General features: G+C 44.1%; 2 protein-coding genes across 2 annotated transcripts; both read left to right on the top strand.

Annotated features, from left to right (window-relative positions):
• Positions 1 to 4,608: 4,608 nt before the first annotated feature.
• On the top strand, positions 4,609 to 10,315 carry LOC311214811 (aldo-keto reductase family 1 member B1-like). Its single transcript, XM_084295598.1, is given in 11 exon segments — positions 4,609 to 4,713; positions 5,106 to 5,273; positions 5,757 to 5,873; positions 7,203 to 7,280; positions 7,911 to 8,033; positions 8,504 to 8,610; positions 8,774 to 8,855; positions 9,036 to 9,068; positions 9,070 to 9,120; positions 9,591 to 9,673; positions 10,195 to 10,315. Coding segments are annotated over 11 exon segments (951 nt in total). The 5' UTR covers positions 4,609 to 4,647; the 3' UTR covers positions 10,238 to 10,315.
• A 2,410-nt stretch (positions 10,316 to 12,725) lies between these two features.
• On the top strand, positions 12,726 to 19,926 carry LOC311214803 (aldo-keto reductase family 1 member B1-like). The gene is given in 12 exon segments (XM_084295580.1): positions 12,726 to 12,810; positions 13,079 to 13,207; positions 13,209 to 13,247; positions 14,013 to 14,039; positions 14,041 to 14,130; positions 15,402 to 15,479; positions 16,049 to 16,171; positions 16,689 to 16,789; positions 17,007 to 17,088; positions 17,594 to 17,677; positions 18,460 to 18,542; positions 19,277 to 19,926. Coding segments are annotated over 12 exon segments (942 nt in total). The 5' UTR covers positions 12,726 to 12,747; the 3' UTR covers positions 19,320 to 19,926.
• Positions 19,927 to 20,978: the final 1,052 nt, after the last annotated feature.

The following is a 20,978-nucleotide window of genomic DNA, read 5'->3' on the forward strand; positions in this document are numbered from 1 at the left end:
AATATTAAGTAATGCTGCCATTATTCTTTCTGCGCAAATCATGCCAAATAGGTTACTGAGCTCAGCTCAGTGGATCTGTGCAAATAAATCCCAGGCAGCATGGTCCTGCCCTTCCTAAGAAGGCATTTGCAGAAGTAGCATGTATCTGATAAGGAACTATTATCTTTTGTCTGTTTGATATAGTACCTCTAGAAGAATACCACAAAATGAGGCCCATGCAGTCTGACGAAGGTCTTATGTCCTTTCACAGGTATTTAGAAACTTTCACAGGTATTTAGACACAGAAACCACTTCCTCTGGTCTGCTCTGTTACATCTAGTTCACCAGGGCTGCTGAGGGCGCACGCAGGCCAAATCGATGTTCCCAGCTTCTGCAGCAACCCACATCACGCGTGGCCATCACCTCTCCTCAGCCCCTCAGGGTCCTCGCATGTTCTGGCTACACGAGTGAGAGTCCCCAGGCAAAACAACAGCGGGAGGCATCCTGCCAGAACAATTTGCAGCTCGTGGCCACCTCCCTGCACACCCTGGAAAAGACCAGTGCTGAAAGAGCAGAAGTCCATCTGACCAACCATGCAGCAAGCCTGGAGCACAGGGTGAAATTAGTGAAGGACAATGAGTCAAACTTTTCTGGGAATCACTGGACTTTGCACATGCCCACTGGATAATCACGTTGTCCATGGGTCCTGCCATGTGACAGGAGGAAGACCACATGAGGCTCTGCCCACACATTCACAAAACCTGAGTGACTTAGCTAAAACAGCTGGGTTCCCCTCTTGTGTGTGAGCCCAGGTTATAGAGCAGCTTCCATTCAGCTCTAACTGCACAATTACACAGCAGTATTTTTCATGTTGTTCCTAATCAAGATGAACTCGTTATTTCTACTGCAGGCTTCATTTTGTTTTGGTTTTCAAACATGAGGAAAATATTTTCAACACGTTTGTGTTTCTCAAATGGAAAACATACCTTCCTCCGCTGTTAAGGCATTCTAAGCATCAATGCATCCCCTTCCTTGTCAAAACTAGACACAGCTGATTGCTAAAACTTGAAATGGAGCATGAAAATATTTTTCCATGAGGACAATAACCTCCACTTGGCAAGAAAAATAGCAGACTGTTCTCAAAAGTGACAAGTTTTGGAAAACTTACAGTCTGTGTACATGAGAGAGGAAAATCTCATTCCTTTGATAACCATGCCTACCGACAGACATTTACTGAACAGGAATGCATGTCTCGGACAAGCAAATTTTCAATTTGTAGATGAACTGGGTTTGGAGGCTGGCCATGGTGTCCTCCCTATTGTCCTTCAGTTGCTTATACCCTCACTACAAAGCCCAGTCTTCGGTGGAAAGAACTGAGGAGGTTTGATCTTTGCTGATTCTTTGGCACCTGTTCTTTTCACAGGGATTGACTTGGAGAAAATCAGGCAAAGAATCTGCCAGTCTCACATTAAGCCACCTCTCCAGTCTATTATCAGGAGCCTTCTCTTTATGAGTTTGAGAAAAGACACGCAAGACACTGGCATGCTTGCCTTCCGCAGCAACCAGTCCTGGCCTGTGCAAGGAAGTTGCAGTTTAATTAAACCAGCTCAAAAACTGATGCTATTAAATTAACGCTAACTCTGTGGGAGGATAGATGTTATTTTACTGAAGAGTGCTTTCTCCTGTTTCAACTGAAGTGGTAGGAACAGATTTAAGTTAAGGCAATATACAACGTACTTCAACTGATATGTGTCCAAAAAAGGCATTTGCATCAGCATAATGAAACAGCACAAGATTTTCATGTAGACAAGACTCAGAAGAAAATGTAACCATATTATACTTTGGGAATACTGTGAACATGCCTTGTTTTGCCTTTCTCTGCTGTCAACACCTCCTCCGGTGCCTCCAGGGGTCTGCTCCCTGCTGCCTGACAGTTTTATTAACTCTCTCTTCCTGCCTCACGTGCCCTCAGGTACCCACTTGTTGGCAAGTTACACCTCGTTTTTTAGCACCAAGCTACCCCATTTGATGTAGCTCTAAAAATTTTACCTTCCTCCAGTTCTGCTAAGTTAAAAGGCTTCTCTTCAGGATAGTTACAAGCTCATATTCCAGGGTCTCCCCTGCTCCCTCTGTTAACAGCAGTATTCTTTAGTACAGCCTCAGAGCCAGACTTGTTGGGGCTTCCTTGGAAGCTGAAATATATCTCTTGAAGCTCCGTGTGCTGTGGCAGTGTCAGAATGTGGCTGCTGGTTCTTGGAAGTTCATCTCTCTCCACAGGGTCACACAACAGCACCAAGGAAAAATACAAAAAAGGCCATAAACCACTGTAAGCGGCTCTACTTTCTCAGCCTGGCACAATATCCCAGCCCCTGATCAATCAGCTTGAGCCCTCCCGTTTACACTACAGAGTGGGAAAAGTGCTTGGGAAAAGGTCAGTTCTTACTTTGCTTGATGTCCTTGGTTCTTTCCCCCAGATGCCAGCATGCACAGGCCAGCGCTGTGATGGAAATCCTGTGCAATTTTGTCTTTCTCACTGCTGGAGCCATCACCACGACTGCATTGTGAGCTGCAGAGGGAACAGGGATGTCTGGTGCTAAAGCGCTGGAGAGCATGCACAGTGCTGAAATCCTGACATCCATCCATTCTGAGGACATCAGCGCCGATATATAAAGCAGGTGAGACAGAGTTTGGCATTTGACTGGCTGAAGAAAGGCACAGCTGATACTGTTGGCGGACCTTTTAACAAAAGTTGTGCTCCCATCCCATTGAATCAATGGCAAATCTCCCAGCAGAAGTAGGCTCTGGCCAAAAAAGTGTACCTGACACCCCAAGTCTGTAACGTGTGTGTTCCCTTCTACCAGCTGTAGACAATTCACAATCCCCATCGATCACTGCAGTCAAAACAAGCTAGAGCTGCTGAACACATCCGAGTGCTATCAGTCATAAAAAAAACTAACTATTCCAGATGTTGGACAGTCTGCTTCCCCTGGGATATACAACATTCCCCTGGGATACTGTAAGCTAAGTGCCTGGTTAAGAGGAGGTGGAAAACAGACTTGATTTCCCCACACACATAACAATTCCTAGAAGCGCTGTTTGGGAATGTCTTTCAGACAGAGCAGTGAGTTCAAGCAGAAGAAGCAGTCTCACTCATTTCAGTGCAAAATACAGCAGAGTAATTTTTTTTTTTCAGTGTTTTATAATTTAAGGATCAAACAATCCAAAAAGTCGGTATGTTAGTGACAATTGCTAGTTTCCTCTTCAAAACTCAGACTGGATATCTTGAAACCCTACCAGAAAATTTTGATGCCTTACATTCCTTTCGAATGTAAGCCACCTTCAATTCTTTTTTCTTTTTATTCTCTTTAGCAAAAGGACCTGGGAAGAGAGATTTCCACCGTCTCGTTGTTACAAAATCTTCAGAACACAATATGCAATTCTGTCTGCTAAAGTATTACTGAAGAAATTCAAAAGCAGCGATTGTCACACACAAGTTTAACTCTGCCCCCATGTGTGCAAACATTAAAATACACTCTATTATCTGGCTCCTGTGCTATTTTTGTGCAGAAGGATGCATTAGCCTGTGACACTGATTATATGTGACTTCTACAACGATCCTGTAGCTATAGGTCACCTTTTCTCTTCTACGCTCGTCTCTGCATTGTGAAACTCTCCTCTATGAATGCATGGGCCATTAAAGACAAGCCTTACTGATGTGCCCGTAGCCTGTACAAATAAAATGGCAAGAATTAAAAGTCAAAAGAAAAGACAGGCCACTCTGGAATTTACCAGAAGGATGGGCCTGTTAAGAACCTAGAAAAAAAGGACCTACTTTTCTTCCCCAACTTCGCCACACATGCCCTTCAGCACGTCACATTTCCCCCATGCCTCACGTCCCAGTCTGTAAAGCATAGATAACACCACCTCCGGGTGTCTGGGTGGAAAGGAACTGCTTCTTCCCCTGTAAAACCACGCCGAGGTTTCTCCCCAGCACACGGGGTCACCAGGCTCTGACGGGGCCCCAGCCCCGGGCACCAACACCGCTGCGGGCTCTGGATGGCGGGCCCAGCCCTGCCTCGGCCTGTGGTGCCCAGCTGAGGCGGCCTCATGCCCTGCCTCGGGACTCGTGTTTGCTGACTGATCTGGGGGCACCCCCTGGTTTAGCATAATGCCGAGTCATGGGACACAGTGCCATGGACTCAAACACACTCTCGGTGAGGCAACCAACGGGGCGAACTTCAAAAGGGTGTTGCAAGAGCCTCGCGTATCAAAAGCAAGATAGACGCGGGCAACAGTGGCATGGGGACAAGGTGCGGCAGGGGCAAGCCCTGCACAAATACAAATCCCAGCAGGGCACAGCTGCCCTCAGCCCTCATCTTTTGATAAGGAACTGTACTGGGAGGAAAGGTCTGCAGAGCATGATGCAGCACGTCCTGCGGAATTGATAACCACCATGATTGTTATTTGATATCAGCTTGCACATTAACCAGGGTGAGTTGAGTTTACAGTGAAGAAACCACAGCCTTGTTGCTGGATACGGGAGAACCTGGAGCGCAGGTGCGGTTCCAGCGTCTTGCTCCGCCCTGGGCCAGGACCCATCGCTATTAAAGGCCCTGGGCAGGAGGCAGGAGGCAGCTGCAGCAGCACCTCCGGGCAGCACACGCAGCCATGGCGACCCACGTGCAGCTCAACACCGCAGCCAAGATGCCCCTCCTGGGGCTGGGCACCTGGAAGGTAACAGCTTCAGAGAAAAGCAGCCGCGTTGCAGAGCTCCCTGCACAAAACTCGGTTCCTCCTGGCCCAGCTGTGGAGCAGTGTCCTGGCGTCAGGGCATCTGCTCTGCCTGGCTGAGGGGCTGAGCCTGTGGGGCTGTGGAGAAATGGCTGGGGGTTGGCTTCATGCCCAGGAGCTGATGTTTCTGCAAGGAATACTGTGCGGTATTCCATCTCTGGAAGGAATACTGTTCTTGACCAAAAAAAAAAAAAAAAAAAAAAAAAGGAAAGAAATGTGGGAGAGTTGCTTTGGGTAAGGTACGGCAAGGCAGTTCTCCTGTTTTTATTTTTCTAGGAAATGGATATTTAATGTGTATTGTTTTGAGATTCTTAAGATTTCTTTATTATTTTCAGTCTGTACCAGGCGAGGTAAAAGCTGCAGTGATGACTGCTATTGATGCTGGGTACCGCCACTTCGACTGTGCCTATGTTTATGAAAATGAGAGCAAAATCGGGGAAGCGATCCAGCAGAAAATAAAGGAAGGTGCTGTGAAACGAGAAGACTTATTTGTCGTCAGTAAGGTATGGATCAAAGCAGGAAGGAAAAAATGCTTTGCCTGTACTATTTTCAGAGTAGGAAGCTTAAGTGCTAGAACAAACTTTACATTGTAGGATGAAGCACCTCTCTGGATTGTGAAGTTACTTTGGTTAAGGCCCATTTCAATCACTGTTTTGTGACTTGTCTTATATTTTCATGACTTTGCCGTTTGATTTTTTTACAAGAAATGTATAAATGGTTGAATCTGACAGAAAATTTCTTTTGAGCAGGTCCATCTTGTTCTACACAAATGTGATCTCACAATAAGAGGTTTTACTGCAGTAAAACCTGTCCTGCAGTGTCAGAGGCCAGCCCTGTTCACAGAGCAAGCCCCCTTTGAAAGGCAATAGGATGTCCTAATTCCCCATGGCCTCCCAAAGACAACAGAGTGTTCCTGTCCTGTGCAGGACAGCACACGACAGCTTTAACCCAGCAACTTATGGTGTGGCTTGGCTTTTTGTCTCCAGCTGTGGTGCACATTCTTTGAAAAACCTCTGGTGAAGGGAGCCTGCCAGAAGACTCTTGCTGACCTGAAACTGGATTACCTGGACCTCTACCTCATGCACTGGCCTCTCGGCTTAAAGGTACTGCAACAGCAACTCCACTGACTTTTTCTTTCTTACATTGAATTTCCCACGTGGGGGAGCGCTTCAAAACTGCCAGTCATGCTTACAGCACTACTGCTGTTTCAGTCCAGAAAGATCACGTGTCTGTGGTGTGCACCAGCACTGCTCTGGTGCCGTTCATTCAGCCCTACTCTGGCCACTTGAGGCTGCTGCTTGCTTGGCATCCTCTGCCCTCTTGATATTGGGAGAGGTGGACCTGGCACTCAGGTCAGACGTTCAAGCTACAAGCATAAGTTACACTGCTTTCCCTTTTACAAATCCAAAGTATTTTAATCTCAAAATTACCCTTTGCAGGAAGGAGGCTACACTTTGCTGCCTGACAGAAATTCTTTCTTCTGCAGGTTATAGAACCACAGAGCAAGAGTATTTCTATTTTCCATATCTGTCCTTAATTACCGAGTCCTTAATACTGCATGTGCTTCAAAGGATAAGTCACTTTGTGTATATACCTAGCATTACCCTCTCCTTTCTGCTACAGCCAAATGAAAACCTCTATTCAGTCTAATGCTTTTGAGCTCTTCAGCTCAAATTCATATGCTCAATATTGTTTAAATTTTCTTTACGCAGACAAAGCAGCCAAGTGAAACTGCATTCCCACATAATATTGTTGCGTCAGTAGAAAATTCCAATCATTCAAAGCAGTCTGTCCATAGTATCTACTTAAAAGGCTTTTCTAATTTTCCTAACAGAGCAGCTTAATCAGTGAGTCTCCCAATGGAAAGTCTGTTTGCGCGCACAGTCCCTTTTTAGCAAATCTACTTAGAACTTTAAGGTTCACAGGATCAAAACCAGTCCTCCATACACATTTCTAAAAATGAAAAAAAAAGCTATTATTCCTAAACATTTCCAATAAATAATGGAGCAATATATGAACTGAACAATGTAAGGCTCCAGAGTACTGTTCTGAGTAAATTGCTTCCCTGCATACATTTTATTTATCATCACTTTAATGGAACCAGCAGAAATACCTGCCTTTATTGGATCAGATGATGACAAAAATGCCATGACCCTGCATAAACTAAAAATATATGACTTAAATATATTGTCATATATTAAAATATAATTATAATTAATATATTTAATATATTAAGTCATATATCTCATATATCAAAAATATATGACTTAAATATAAAACGTGATTAACTTATGATGAGAATTAATGTGTGGAGGTTTTTTGTTTGTTTTTCATGCACTATTAGTTTAACTCCTTATATTCCTATTTGATTTCCTTACAAAGCTAGCTTCCCAACAGAGATTGTTACAAGCATTTTTGTTCCTCACTGACAGGCAGGAAAGGAGCTGTTTCCCAAAGATGACAATGACATGTGTATACCCAGCAAATCTGATGTTCTAGAGACATGGGAGGTAAGTTCAGCCACAGCAGGAGTCAAGCTTTCTCTGTCCTTGAGAGTCTCTTCCACGTTTTCATTTCATTCAGCAGTCACAGAGCTGTCATCTCGTGTGTAAATTTTGTTGGAAGAAAATCAAGTAATACAAGGTAGCTTTTCAAAACTTGCATGCTTAGTCAGTACTACTATTCTTTGAGCACCTTACTGAAGTGCCTAATCCACAGTGAGCTAAACAATCACTTTGAGGAGAGCTGCAGACCAGTCTGAAGTTAGAAAATCTTCTTTGCTTGACCGTAACAACTGTAAAATTGCCTTCACCACAGTCCTTGTGCAATTCTTGAACCGCTCAAAAGCATTTTGCAAGAATAAAGACATATTAGGTTGTGATCTTGCCTACAGCCTGGGGCACAACTCTCCAGTTCTTGCATGACAGCAGATTATTGAATATCACTGTTCTTCTCATGCAGCTTGGTGTGAATTTGATCAACCTTGAGCTTGGATAAGATGGCACCTACTCTTCCCTCAGTGAACATAACAAGTCTAAATAGTTATTTTGTTCTTCTCCATAAAGGGAAAAAATCCCCATCAAATCATCTTCAGGGATGTCTTGTATACCAGATGATGACTTTGCTCCTCTTTCTGTTAGGCCATGGAAGAGCTGGTGGATGCTGGTCTGGTAAAAGCCATTGGGGTCTCCAACTTTAACCATGAGCAGATTGAACGAATCTTGAATAAACCAGGACTGAAATACAAGCCTGCAAACCTCCAGGTAAGCTGCTAACTGACCTCAAGTGAACACTTTTCATTGACTATGAAGATCTGATCAGTTGAATGACGATATGGAAAAAGGGAGAAAAAAGTGGAGACAGCATGTACTCTAAATCCTGCTCTATAGATATTTCCGGGTACAAAAAGGACTTGAATACTTCACTTCTTGTCTCTCACCTTGCTGAACCACTGTTTATAAATGCTGGAGTATTTTCTTGTGAAACATTATTTCTGGAAGAATAAAGAACCTAGAGCTATGTTTTGTGAAACCCCTGCAGCCAAACTGCAAAGAAATTTCATATAAAAATAGGTGTCTTCAATACTAAGAATGCATATTATCACCCACGCCATTGACAACGGAGATGAGCCAGGGAAAAAGGCAGCCTCTAGCTGCATTACAAAATAATCCTTGGTGCGCAGCAAGACTACAATGGTTCTGCTGCTGTCAATCTCAGTACTCTTGTGTTTCAGATCGAATGCCATCCATACCTGACCCAGGAGAAGCTGATCAATTATTGCCAATCCAAAGGGATCGCTGTGACTGCATACAGTCCCCTTGGCTCTCCTGACAGGCCATGGTAAGACTCACTCCCATTTTGCAAGGGAGCTGGCAGGGATTACGCTTGAAGCATTGAGACTCCAACTGCTCCATTAATCATTCATCAAGATACAGATTCCTGTTGCTGGGTTGGCTCTTTCTGTGGAGGTTTCTTGCCACTGGTCTTTCTTTGCTCTGTGTAGGGCTAAACCAGAGGATCCTTCCCTTCTGGATGACCCCAAGATTAAAGAGATTGCAGCCAAGCACAACAAAACGCCAGCACAGGTAGGTGGGTGCTGAACTCTTTGCTCATCAGGTAGTGCTACCTAGGCCACAGAGACAGGAGTGATTTGAAATGCAGCTCTGCAGAAGTAGCCATAGCTCAGGCAAGCAGCTGTTGAACAGGCTCAGCTTCTGTGCCAACAGGAGCTGCCTTCTCCTTGACTCAATGGTCTCTTCTTGCAGGTTCTCCTTCGCTTCCAGGTCCAGAGAAATGTGGGCTGTGATTCCGAAGTCCGTCACCCCCAAGCGCATTGTGGAGAACTTCAAGGTGGGTGATTACAAGTGGCCTGGGTGCTGCCCTGCAGGGATGGCATCCCTTCCCCCTGCAGAGCAAGCAGGGATCTTCCCAAGCTGACCTCCTCAAACACGAGCACTGTGTTTTTTTTTCTCTCTGCATGTTTACCTACATGTATACTCTGCTGAGGGCTAATCTATTGCTACAGTTGAAGAGGTGAACAAGGCTTATGTGAAGATTCCTATTCTGTGGCTTTGTGGCTTAAGGATTAACCAGAACTTGCTTGGAGGCCAAGAGCAGTGAAATGGCAGAAAAGTCTCATATAGAAAAAACAATCTTCATAAAATCATTCTTGTGTATATAAAAAAGTTGTTCCTCTATCTTTTAAATCATTCATCCATGACTGAAAACCTCCACAGTGGATCTGCTGTCTAATCTTGTCTGTCTCCTTCACACTGTTAGATTTGTTCAAAGAGGTGATTTTCAGCTTTTTCTCTTGTTAGGTATTTGACTTTGAATTGACTAAAGAAGAGATGGCAACTGTTCTCAGTTTTAACAGGAACTGGAGGGTCTGTGGGATGACACTGTAAGTGACACTGATTGTTTACTTCCAAGTCTTACATTTTGAACAACCTTTACAAGAATGTTTATGTCACAGCTACCGGGAAGCATGAAATTCAGTTAATTAAATATATATATATTTATATATTATATATAAATATTTTTATATATTATATATAAATATATTTATATATTATATATTTATATTATATATTTATATATATTTATATATATATATATATATAATTAATTCAAATCATAACTGATTTGTCCCAAAAAGTAACTTTTCAAGAGAATGTTTAATATTTTCAAAATACTCATTTTGAATTCAGTTTTCAGGAGTCTCTCTGTAACTTGAACTACAAAATATGGTTCTGGCTGAGCATTTTGCCTTTTCCTGTATTAGAGAAATGAGGACACATATCTCCACATATTCTTCCTGCAATTACACAGTTCAGATTTTCCCTTGGTCCATGCACCAAACACACCTCTTTCCAGCATTTACTTCATCCGTGAAAAGAAACTTCCCTTTTTGATTTCTTTCAGAGCCAAATCTCACAAGGAGTACCCTTTCAATGCAGAATACTGAAGATGTTTGTAACATGGCCTTCACTAGACCTCTGGTGTCTCCTCCAACTCTGAGCTATGTGTCCAGCTTTCTTACGCCATCTGTCTTGCTTCCACCACTGAAGGCAAAGAATACTTATTCCATCGATTTTATTTTTGGAAGAAGGAAAGAGTAGTGTTCTACAGAAAAAAAATGTGGGATGTAATAATTTCTGCTTATCAGAAGAGATAATTATTACTGAAATGACTGGGCAGAACTGCTAAGGAGGAGATGAGGAGCTTGAACCACCATTCACTGAGTGCTTTCAGCCTTGCACCAGCACAGACCAGAGGCTGAGAAACCACAAGAAAAAGCACACATCCAGCATTTCATCAGAAGTGTCCCATGTTTTAAATAAAAATAAAATGTGAAAACATTACTGGCTGAAAGACTTGTTAAGGAAAAAAAAATCTTTTTGACATTAAATAAACCATGTATGAATGTTTATGCTCTATTCTCACGTGCCGACCCAGGGATGCATAGACAGGTCTAACCGCAGCTAGCAGGCAGCCAGCCCTCACAGGAGCCTTGCCAGACCTTCTCCTACTGCCCTCTTTGGCCTCTCCAGCCCCAGAGGATGGATGAGGAGCCACAGGTCCCAGCAAGCCAGGGACAGTGGAGCCTGGCACCTCGTTTCACCACGCTCTCCTGCTCCAGAGTCTTCCTGGCAAGGGGAGATGGGCTGCTTGCGGGTAGGTCTCAAGGGTTCAATCGCACAGCCTCCTCACCTTGCACTTAGAAGCTGTTATAAGTTGCCCCCTTAATTAATTTTCAGAGAGCATTGCATTAATAATAGAAAGGAATTTATTGAGTAAGCAACAGCAAGCAAAACAGCGCTGGGCGGCCGGGGAGTCTCGGCTCCACCAACGGCGCACACCTCACCCCCGCCAGGGTCCCTTTTTATATCCTGGTAATTCTGGGATTACGCAGCACATCCTGGTATATTCTGCGACTGCACGCACTGTTGCTAGGGGGTCGTCTCTGTCCCTCTGGTGGTCGTGAAGATGAAGGCCATAGTCTTCCTCCGCGTTGTGGTTCAACTTCTTTTTTTTATTTGGTCATGTTGGCCCAGCGTGAGACAGGAATGCAGGATGTTGATACACTAGTTTAGCAACTTATCAGGAGATGGTTACATGAACTTTGCAGCAGTGTCTTTGAACAAAAGAGGCAACTGAGATGCAGAAGGAGAGAAGGGGAGGGGGTTCTCTTTTTTGTTACATTAAGCAAAAGAATTTTCATAGTGTCTAGCCAAGTATTATACAGCTCCTTACTTCAGCAGGGAGCTTTTGCAACTCCTGCTCCTCAAACGGAACTCCTTGTTTTATAATACAAAAGACAATGAACAAACATTTATTGTGTATTACAGAAGCTGTCAAAGCAGTCGAGGTTTCTTGCCTGCATTTTACCCCCTTTAATTTCTGACTTCAGTGTTTGCTTTCAGTTGTTCTTCCTTTCCACTGCTTCCCACTGGACAGGTGCCCCAAAACAGCCATAAAGTTCTGTGTAGGGTTTAGTGGGAAGATCATAACACCTTCTGTTAGAGAAAAGAGGCACCCGAAGACCTCTCCCACATTTCCACTTTCAATTCAGAAACGTATAATCCAAGACCCCTTGTTTTGCCAGCCTTTGCAGGAGGACATCGACAGGCTCTTAAGGAGGCAGCCCAAAAATGTCCTCATAAATATAGGACAAATCCCAGCTCCCAGCCGTGCTCTCCACAACTCGCGTTACCATTGCAGGTTAGCAGAAACATCTTGAATAAGGGAAAGGGCCAGGCAGGTCCTGCTGCGCCTCCCAGAGCGATTTCATTTGGGGTTAGGGCTGAACCACCTGAGTGGGCTGGCAGCCGGTCTCGAGGATGTTTGTGTTTAAAAATAAATGGAAGAGAAGAGAAGAGAAGAGAAGAGAAGAGAAGAGAAGAGAAGAGAAGAGAAGAGAAGAGAAGAGAAGAGAAGAGAAGAGAAGAGAAGAGAAGAGAAGAGAAGAGAAGAGAAAGAGAAGAGAAGAGAAGAGAAGAGAAGAGAAGAGAAGAGAAGAGAAGAGAAGAGAAGAGAAGAGAAGAGAAGAGAAGAGAAGAGAAGAGAAGAGAAGAGAAGAGAAGAGAAGAGAAGAGAAGAGAAGAGAGAAGAGAAGAGAGAAGAGAAGAGAGAAGAGAAGAGAAGAGAAGAGAAGAGAAGAGAAGAGAAGAGAAGAGAAGAGAAGAGAAGAGAAGAGAAGAGAAGAGAAGAGAAGAGAAGAGAAGAGAAGAGAAGAGAAGAGAAGAGAAGAGAAGAGAAGAGAAGAGAAGAGAAGAGAAGAGAAGAGAAGAGAAGAGAAGAGAAGAGAAGAGAAGAGAAGAGAAGAGAAGAGAAGAGAAGCAACACAAAACAGATGAAAATGAAATAAAGAAAGAAATAAAATAACGGCTTGGGCGGGCGCTTGACGGCCGGGCTCTCGGGGCGGGCCGCCGCGGGGGTGGTGCCTCCCGTCAAGGGCCGTGCAGGAGCGGGGCCATGGCGGCCTGCGTGCGGCTGGGCGCCGCCGGGCTGCCCGCTGTGGGGCTGGGCACATGGAAGGTGGGGGGGGGGACCGCAGGGAAAGGGGAGGCTGTGGGGACACCGGGCCGCTGCCGGCCTGCGGGGTGCTGCGGGGAAAGGCGGCCCTCTGCGTGTTTCTCCTTGGGGTCTTGTATTTTTGGGGGGTGGGCGGGTGGGGTGTATTAGGGGGGTAAGGGAGATTGGGGGTGTTTTCGGTGGGGTGGCTTTCTGAATTTTGGTCTTAACGGGCACGAGGCCTGCGGTGTGTTTGGGTGGGCGCTCCTCAGGCGCTGTCCTTCCCCTTCAGTCCCCGCCAGGGAAGGTGGCAGCTGCGGTGATGGCCGCTATCGACGCTGGGTACCGCCACCTGGACTGCGCCTTCGTGTACCAGAACGAGAGCGAGGTTGGGGACGGCATCCAGAAGAAGATCAAGGAGGGGGGCTGTGAAGCGAGAGGAGCTCTTCGTGGTCAGCAAGGTAGGGGCCTGGGGACTTGGGGCAGGCCCCCTTCCTCTGTGACATCCTTATGGTAGGAGACCGAAGGCTTGGAGACCCCTTACTGCATTGTGGTCGGGCTCCCGGTACCACTCCTTCCACCCCATCGCCACCACCACGACGATGGTGCTTGAGTCTCTGCTACCCACTGGCAGCGGGTTTTTGTTGCAGCCATTGCATTGGCAGAACCAACGTGGCAATGGCACCTTGCTGAGGTTTGGGACAGTGTAATCCGCACTGCACGCGTCCCGAGGAAGGTGTGACTGGCGGGTTTTATTTCCCTTGGTTATCAAAGAAAATGCAAAACTTAAACGGATTTGATGTCACTTTCTTACCTTGGTAGAGTTGGTTCCATCTTCGTGGCTTTTCTGCATTTTCATGGCACTACCTGATACATTGATGCAGGAGTTTCGTGCAGTCAGGTCTGACAGATATCTGCCTTCATTTAAAAGGCTCCTGCTGTAAAGGCAGACCTTTCCTAAAGGGGATGGCATGAATGGTGTCTTCTCTATAGAAACAGAGGTTTCCTTACCTGTGACCCTATTCAGTTACATGTGGTGCCACTGTACGTGCTGCCCTCACTGTTATGGTCCAGTCCTGCTCATAGAGCAAGTCTCGTCTGAAGAGCAATAGGTTGCTTTAACTCTACATTGCCTCCCAACGGAGGAGTGCTTTTCTCTTGTGCAGGAGGGCATCTGAGGGCTTTAACCCAGCAGCTCACGGTGTGCCTTGGCTTTTTGTCTCCAGCTGTGGTGCACGTTTTTTGAAAAAACCTCTGGTGAAGGGAGCCTGCCAGAAGACTCTTGCCGACCTGAAACTGGATTACCTGGATCTCTACCTCATGCACTGGCCTTTTGGGTTGAAGGTACAGTAATAGTAAGGTGCTTTTTTACGACTGGTAATTTTCAAGACCTATATGGCTTTACAGCCCAATAATTGCTCTCACTGGGAGTGTCTGTTCCATGTACCAGTACTGCTCTGGTGCTCAGCGCTACTCTGGCCATGTGAGCTGGGCTCCTGATCTCTATCCCTGAGACTGCTGCTTATATACCCCTGTCAAAGTCTTGTCATACCCCTATGAATGACAGACCTGAGAACTAGGACATGTCTCCCAGCTGCATGCATAAGCTGTGCTGTTCTCCCTTTTTTTCTTTTTTACAATTCCCAAGTATGCTCTGAAAATCATATTTTGTGGAAAGGAGGCTACATTTTGCTGCCTGACAAATTCTTAACGCTGCATGTTACAGAATTGCAGCAAGACAATGCTTCTGTTCTCCATTTCTGTCTTTAACCACCAAGTCCATAGTACAGTATAGATTGTGTTGACCTTTGCTATAGGAGCCCTAGTGTTGTTCCACAAACCTTGTGTTTTAAACGATGAGACTTCAGTGGTGGGGGCAGCTAAGTTTTTCAGATAACCAAAGCAAAAGATGTCTCAGTTTGATTATTTATAATCTTAGCTTTTCCTTCCTGCTACAGTGTGAATAGCCTCCGTCCTACCTGTTGCTTTGGAATTGCTCAACTTCATTTCATATTCCATTTTAGCGTTGTCAGCAAAGCCATGAAAGTGAAGCTGTCCTGTGGCAGCAGCAAACTCAGTTGTGAAACACAGTTCTGTCTGTGTGTCTTTACATAATTTGTACACAAAGGCTTTTCTAACTTTCTGGCATTAGCAGCTTTACACTGGGCTTTGCCACAGAATAACTGTCACAGTATGTAATAGCTCTTTTCAACATATCTAATTTAGTAGAGACCAAAGCTACATGTGCTCAGTACCTAACTAAGTTCCACTAGATGCTCTTCTGGAAAAAAAAAAAAAATCTTCCTAACCGGTGAAAAGAAACAATTAATGAAATGCCAATATATGATTCTCTAATCTATAGTTTTGAGTGGTTTCTTTCCCTGCAGGTATTTGGGTGAGGCATCATTTTAAGAGGCCCAGCAGAAATACCTGCCTTGATTAGGGTAGTTGCTAGGCAAACATACCTTACATTCCTCACTTTCTCAAGCAGGACGAAATGATTATAGACAAGAATCTTACCTGCACTGGAAGTTTAAGCTATCATGATCCTGAGCTCTTAAGGTATTAGGCAAACTTGTCAACAGATTTTCAAGCATTTTCTTCCTCTCTAACAGGCAGGAGAGGAGCTGCTTCCTACAGATGACAAAGGCATATCTATACCCAGCAATGCTGATATTCTACATACGTGGGAGGTAAGCACAGCCACAGTGGCAGAATCACATCTGCTGTCCTCAGCGGTGTTAATTCAGTAGTCACAGAATAGTTAGTGCATGGATGCAGAATTAGTTGGAAAGAGTTTACAGAAGTACATTCAAATTACTTTCATGGGAGCTACAGAGCAGACTGAGGTCAGAAAAAGTTCTTTGCTTGGCCATAACAGTTGTACGATTGTTCTCATGCAGTTCTTGAACTGCTCAAATACATTTTGAAGAAATGAAGACTATAGATTGTGATCCTGCCATCATCCTAGGGCGTAGGCCTCCAGTGCTGCCACAGTAGTGGATTGTAGACTAGTGATGTGTTTTTCCTTGTGGAACTCAGAGTGAATTTCTCAGTCTTCCCAAATGAGATTTGGGGTTGGTTGCAGTGGAGGACATGGTGCAAATATTACCAGTACCTATATTTCCTCAAGAGAATCAAGTTTGGCAAGCTCAAGCAGTTCTTTTTTCTCCCTCATGAGAAGCAAGAAGGAACATCACAAAGAATGTATTCAGGCCTTGTCTTGAAATCTGAATAATGACTTTACACCTCTTTCTGTCAGGCCATGGAAGAGCTGGTGGATGCTGGTCTGGTAAAAACCATTGGCATCTCTAACTTTAACCGTGAGCAAATTGAAAGAATCTTGAACAAGCCAGGACTGAAATACAAGCCTGCAAACAACCAGGTAAGCTTCTAAGTGACCTCAGGTGACTAGTTTTCTGGGATTATAATTCAGGGATTATAAAGATCTGATTACAGTTGAACAAAGATATGACAAAAAGGGAGAACAAAGTGGACGCAGCATGTACTTTAAATCCCACTCTATGAATATTTCTGGGTATGAAAAGAACTGGAATACTTTTCTTTCTCACCTTGCTAATCCACTTTTAACGAAGCTGGAGTATTTCCTTGTCTTCCTTGTGAAACACTGTTTCTGGGAGGATAAGGAACCCAGACGAGAGCTATTCTGTGACTAACCATTATTTGTGAAACCTCTGAACAAAATCCAACAAAACAAATAAGGGCTCAGTGTAAATGTTGGTGCCCTATAGAATTTAGATGCTTCTATTATCACACAGACCACCTGCAGGGTAAGATGAAGGCAGCCTGTAAATGAGAGATTAAGATTCAGAAAAGTCGCTGGAGTACTGGGGACATAACAGTAGTTCTGCAACTGTTGGTCTGTGCTCCTGTGTTGGCAGATCGAGAGTCACCCATACCTTTCCCAGGAGAAGCTTATTGACTACTGCCAATCCAAGGGGATCACTGTGACAGCGTATTGTCCCCTTGGGCGCCCTGACAGGTAACTTATCAATGGGTTAGTGTGTTCTTGGTTCAAATCATTCAGATTAATTGGGAGAGTTGTGGTGCATGTATGTGTACATACACACATGTAACAATTACACAGTGCTCTCTCTCTTTCCCCCACATAAATTATTCATGCTAAGTAGAATCTCTCTGCAGTGGTTGAATCTCTCTGCAGTACTTCTTTACAGTTTCTTACTTTTTCTCTCTTGTAGGGCCACACCAGAGGAGCCTCCCATTCTGGATGATCCCAAGATTAAAGACATTGCAGCCAAGCATAACAAAACTCCAGCACAGGTAAGTAGGTGCAAGACAGTGACTACTGTTTCATGTAACAGTTCTTCAGGAAAAGAGACCTGAAGAGAGGCTACAGAGCCTGTATGTGTGTTCCCTGTGAACTGTGGATGTCTTCTGTAGTGTTAATGAGCAATATTGCAGGCTGCAGAGGAAGCAACCTGCATATGCTTAAAAAAGATAGATTTTTGAGCCCTCTTAAGGTGTTACTTCCCCTCTCTAGCCTTGTTGCAGAGAATGAAAGCCTTGCATAGGTTACTGAAAATCCAGGAGGTAAGAGAAGGAATTGACTGTCCCGAAGCTGGGTGGAAAAGGAGGCTTCCCATGTGAGGCTCCACCACTTCCCTCTTTGCTTGTTAGGAAGTGCTACCTAGGCCACAGGACAGGAGTGATTTGAAATGCAGCTCTGCAGAAGTAGCCATAGCTCAGGCAAGCAGCTGTTGAACAGGCTCAGCTTCTGTGCCAACAGGAGCTGCCTTCTCCCTGACTCGATGGTCTCTTCTTGCAGGTTCTCCTTCGCTTCCAGATCCAGAGAAATGTGGCTGTGATTCCCAAATCTGTCACCCCGCAGCGCATTGTGGAGAACTTCAAGGTGGGTGATTACAAGTGGCCTGGGTGCTGCCCTGCAGGGATGGCATCCCTTCCCCCTGCAGAGCAAGCAGGGATCCTTTCTTAGTTTTCCCATGCTGACCTCCTCAAACAAGAGGGCTGGGCTTTTTCTCTCTGTATGTTTATGTACACTCTACTAAGGGCTGAGCTAGGGCTGAAATGAAGAGTGCAATTGGCAAAGAGAGGTTGATGGAGGTCATGGAAACAGTGTGCTGAAAACCTTGACATGCAGTCTCCTATTCTGCAGACTGTAGATGAATTGGCATCAGGGCTTGCTGGAGCCCAAGTGCAGTAGCATGCCAGAAAAGTCTTGTATAATATAAGCAGTGTCAAGAATACTGGTGTCAGTAAAGCACACTGCTCCTCTCACTGCTAAGTCAGTGGTGTCTTCCTGATGTTGGACATCAGGATTTCAAAAGAAACATAGCTGAATGTATTGGAATATGGAAATCTTCCAGATGTTTCTTTGGAATTGGAGAGAAATGCAACCCACAAGTAGAAGCATCCTGCAACACCAAGTGCACACCAAGCATCTTGGAACAGCTGATGCATGTAACTGCAACTTATGTGTTGGTTTTTTTTGTTTGTTTTGTTTTGTTTTGTTTTCACCTCTGTCTTGAAAATGCAAAGAGAATTCATTTTCACCCCACTCATGAAGCCATTTCTAACACACCTTCCCGTGTGGACTTGTTCTTTAATTTTGTGAATTTTGCTTCCATTCTGGTTTGTTCAAAAAGGTGATTTCCAGCTGTTTTTCCTTGTTAGGTGTTTGACTTTGAATTGACTAAAGAGGAGATGGCAACCATTCTCAGCTTAAACAGAAACTGGAGAATATGTGAAATGGTCATGTAAGTGACAGATTTTCTCTTTCAAACTCCTTTCAATACCCTGTATTCTGAACTCACAGGTGCTTGTGTAATTGTTTAAATTGGGCATGTTTTTGAACTCTGAAATCATAAGGGAGACGAAGCATCTGTTATTTAGCATCTTAGTAGCTTTATATCTTCACTGTATTGCCTGAAGGATAAGCCTAAGTCATAGTATGTACTTGTGACTTCTTTCTCCAGGAAGCGTGTAACTGGAATGCTGGAAGGAGAGTTCTAGTTAATAGCTTTGGCTGTCTCTGTATTAGAGAAGTGAGCATTAGGCAGTTTTAAACGCATGATGATTCTTCTATTGTTGAGATCGTGGTAAACTGATGTCAGCTTTTCATAGGTGGCTGGGGGAGGGAATGACTATCTAAACTGCACTATGAGCTGCTGCTTGCAGATGTGCCCCATGGAAACATATCCAGACAAGGCCTTGGTTGAAAGGCCACAAACTGCTGTATGGTCTGTAAGCAGTGTGAACTTCAGCTTTTTTTAATCTAGAAGTGACTTGGTTCCAGCACTTCTAAATGCTCAGTGCCTTAATAACAGGAAAAGACTTGCATATGTTGTTTGTGTGCCACTTGCACACTGGTAAAAGCAGAAGACACCCAAATTAATTCTGCTGTTGCACAACAAGTGACACATCTGCTGTAGTTCTGTACAGCATTTATTTTATCTTTAAAAGTAATCTTTCATCTTTTGTTTTCCTTCAGGTGCAAAAATCACAAGGAGTACCCTTTCCATGCTGAATACTGAAGATAGTTTTATCCTGTCCACCTGCAGGTGGCTGGGGCCTAACAAGCTTATACCACTGCCTGGGGTGGTCCACCACGTAGCTTACACACTGTATCTGTCCTGTCAGCAAAGACAGCATATATTCAGTGACTGTTTGGGATTTTCTTCTTTGGTAGAAAAAAACAGTAAAATTGTTCTAAAGAACAAAATATGGGCTAAAATAACTGGCTGTGATAATTCTCTACTCATTGGATAAGTGTGTTTATCTGGCTGAAATGGCAAAGTAGAAAACATTAAGAATGAACTAGTAGTAGATGACTTTTTTTAATCCTGTCTAGTATCAACACTACTTAACCCTGTAGGGTAGGGATATGTGAGCACAGAAGAAAGATCTATCCTGAAAGAATGAACTACATAATCATTGCTTGAAGATGAAAGACGATGATTAACTTCACTTGCAGAGCACAGCCCAAAGCTCTTTGGAAAGAGGAATAAATAGGAAAAATGTCTGACCTACATACCAGTTTATACTGGCTGTATTGCAGTCACATCCTTTACAGGCCAAAACTGAACATTGATTGGGTTTGTATACTATCCAAAAGTAAAATAAAAAAAAGATTACAGATTACTGATGGTTTGGAAGTTCTTGTCTAACATGAAAAATTGATTTTATTTTTATTTTTTTTTAATGCAAGGGCATTGGTTTGCCATATGAAGCAATTATCCATTATAAACTGTCATTGGAGCATCAGGATCTTATCGTGATCAAGATTTGAATGCCTCAGTATAACAAGCTTTGATTGACAGAACAATGCAGACAAGATCAGTAGAGTATGATGTGCCTTAGTTTGGGCCGTGTATCAAGAAGCAACAGGAGAACAAAACCTGGAAAGCTGTATGGTGGTACTGCTGCAGACTTGTTTTGTAGCCTGTGCTGATGCTTTCTATACCAAGAGTAACAGTGAGGGAGGGAGAAAAGAGAGACAGAGGAGGCAGCATTATGCTGATGTCTAACGCTGCATAGAAGTAGAGGTTTCAAGGTAGAATGAAGTGTTGATACTGAGCAGCTGCTCAGAGCCTGATGCACTTCACTGAAGTGAGCATCATGTTCCCTCCAGGCTACACTGGCATGGTAACAGACAGGCCTCATTTAACTGTAACTCATTTATGCACATGAGTAAGGCTTTCCTTGAAAAAGCCTGTCCCTCATGGTGGAGGATGAAGGAAAGGAGGACATCTCAGTGCTAGGAGAGCTAGCAGGGGTTTCAACAGCATGGCATTTCAGGGGTCTGTGGCTGTAGCATGCCTTGGGCTGGTGGACACAGGGCAACTGCAGGACAACTGCTGTGCTCTAATCCCAGATCCTGGTGTACAATGCCACAAAAGCTTATGAAGTTTGAGTGGTGCAGTGCTCTGGAAACTTTGTATCTAGTTGAAACAACTAATAAAGAACAAAGTGATAAAAAAAAAAAAAAAAAAGCTGCTTTTTATAAAGGTTAATGTAACCAATACTTCCAAAAGAATGTGAATCTTAATATTACAGAATCACAGAATTTCTAGGTTGGAAGAGACCTCAAGATCATCGAGTCCAACCTCTGACCTAACGCTAGCAGTCCCCACTAAACCATTTCCCTAAGCTCTACATCTAAACGTCTTTTAAAGACTTCCAGGGATGGTGAC

The sequence above is a fragment of the Netta rufina genome (assembly GCF_964035555.1).
Source record: "Netta rufina genome assembly, chromosome: 1".
NCBI classification, from domain to species: Eukaryota; Metazoa; Chordata; class Aves; order Anseriformes; family Anatidae; genus Netta; species Netta rufina.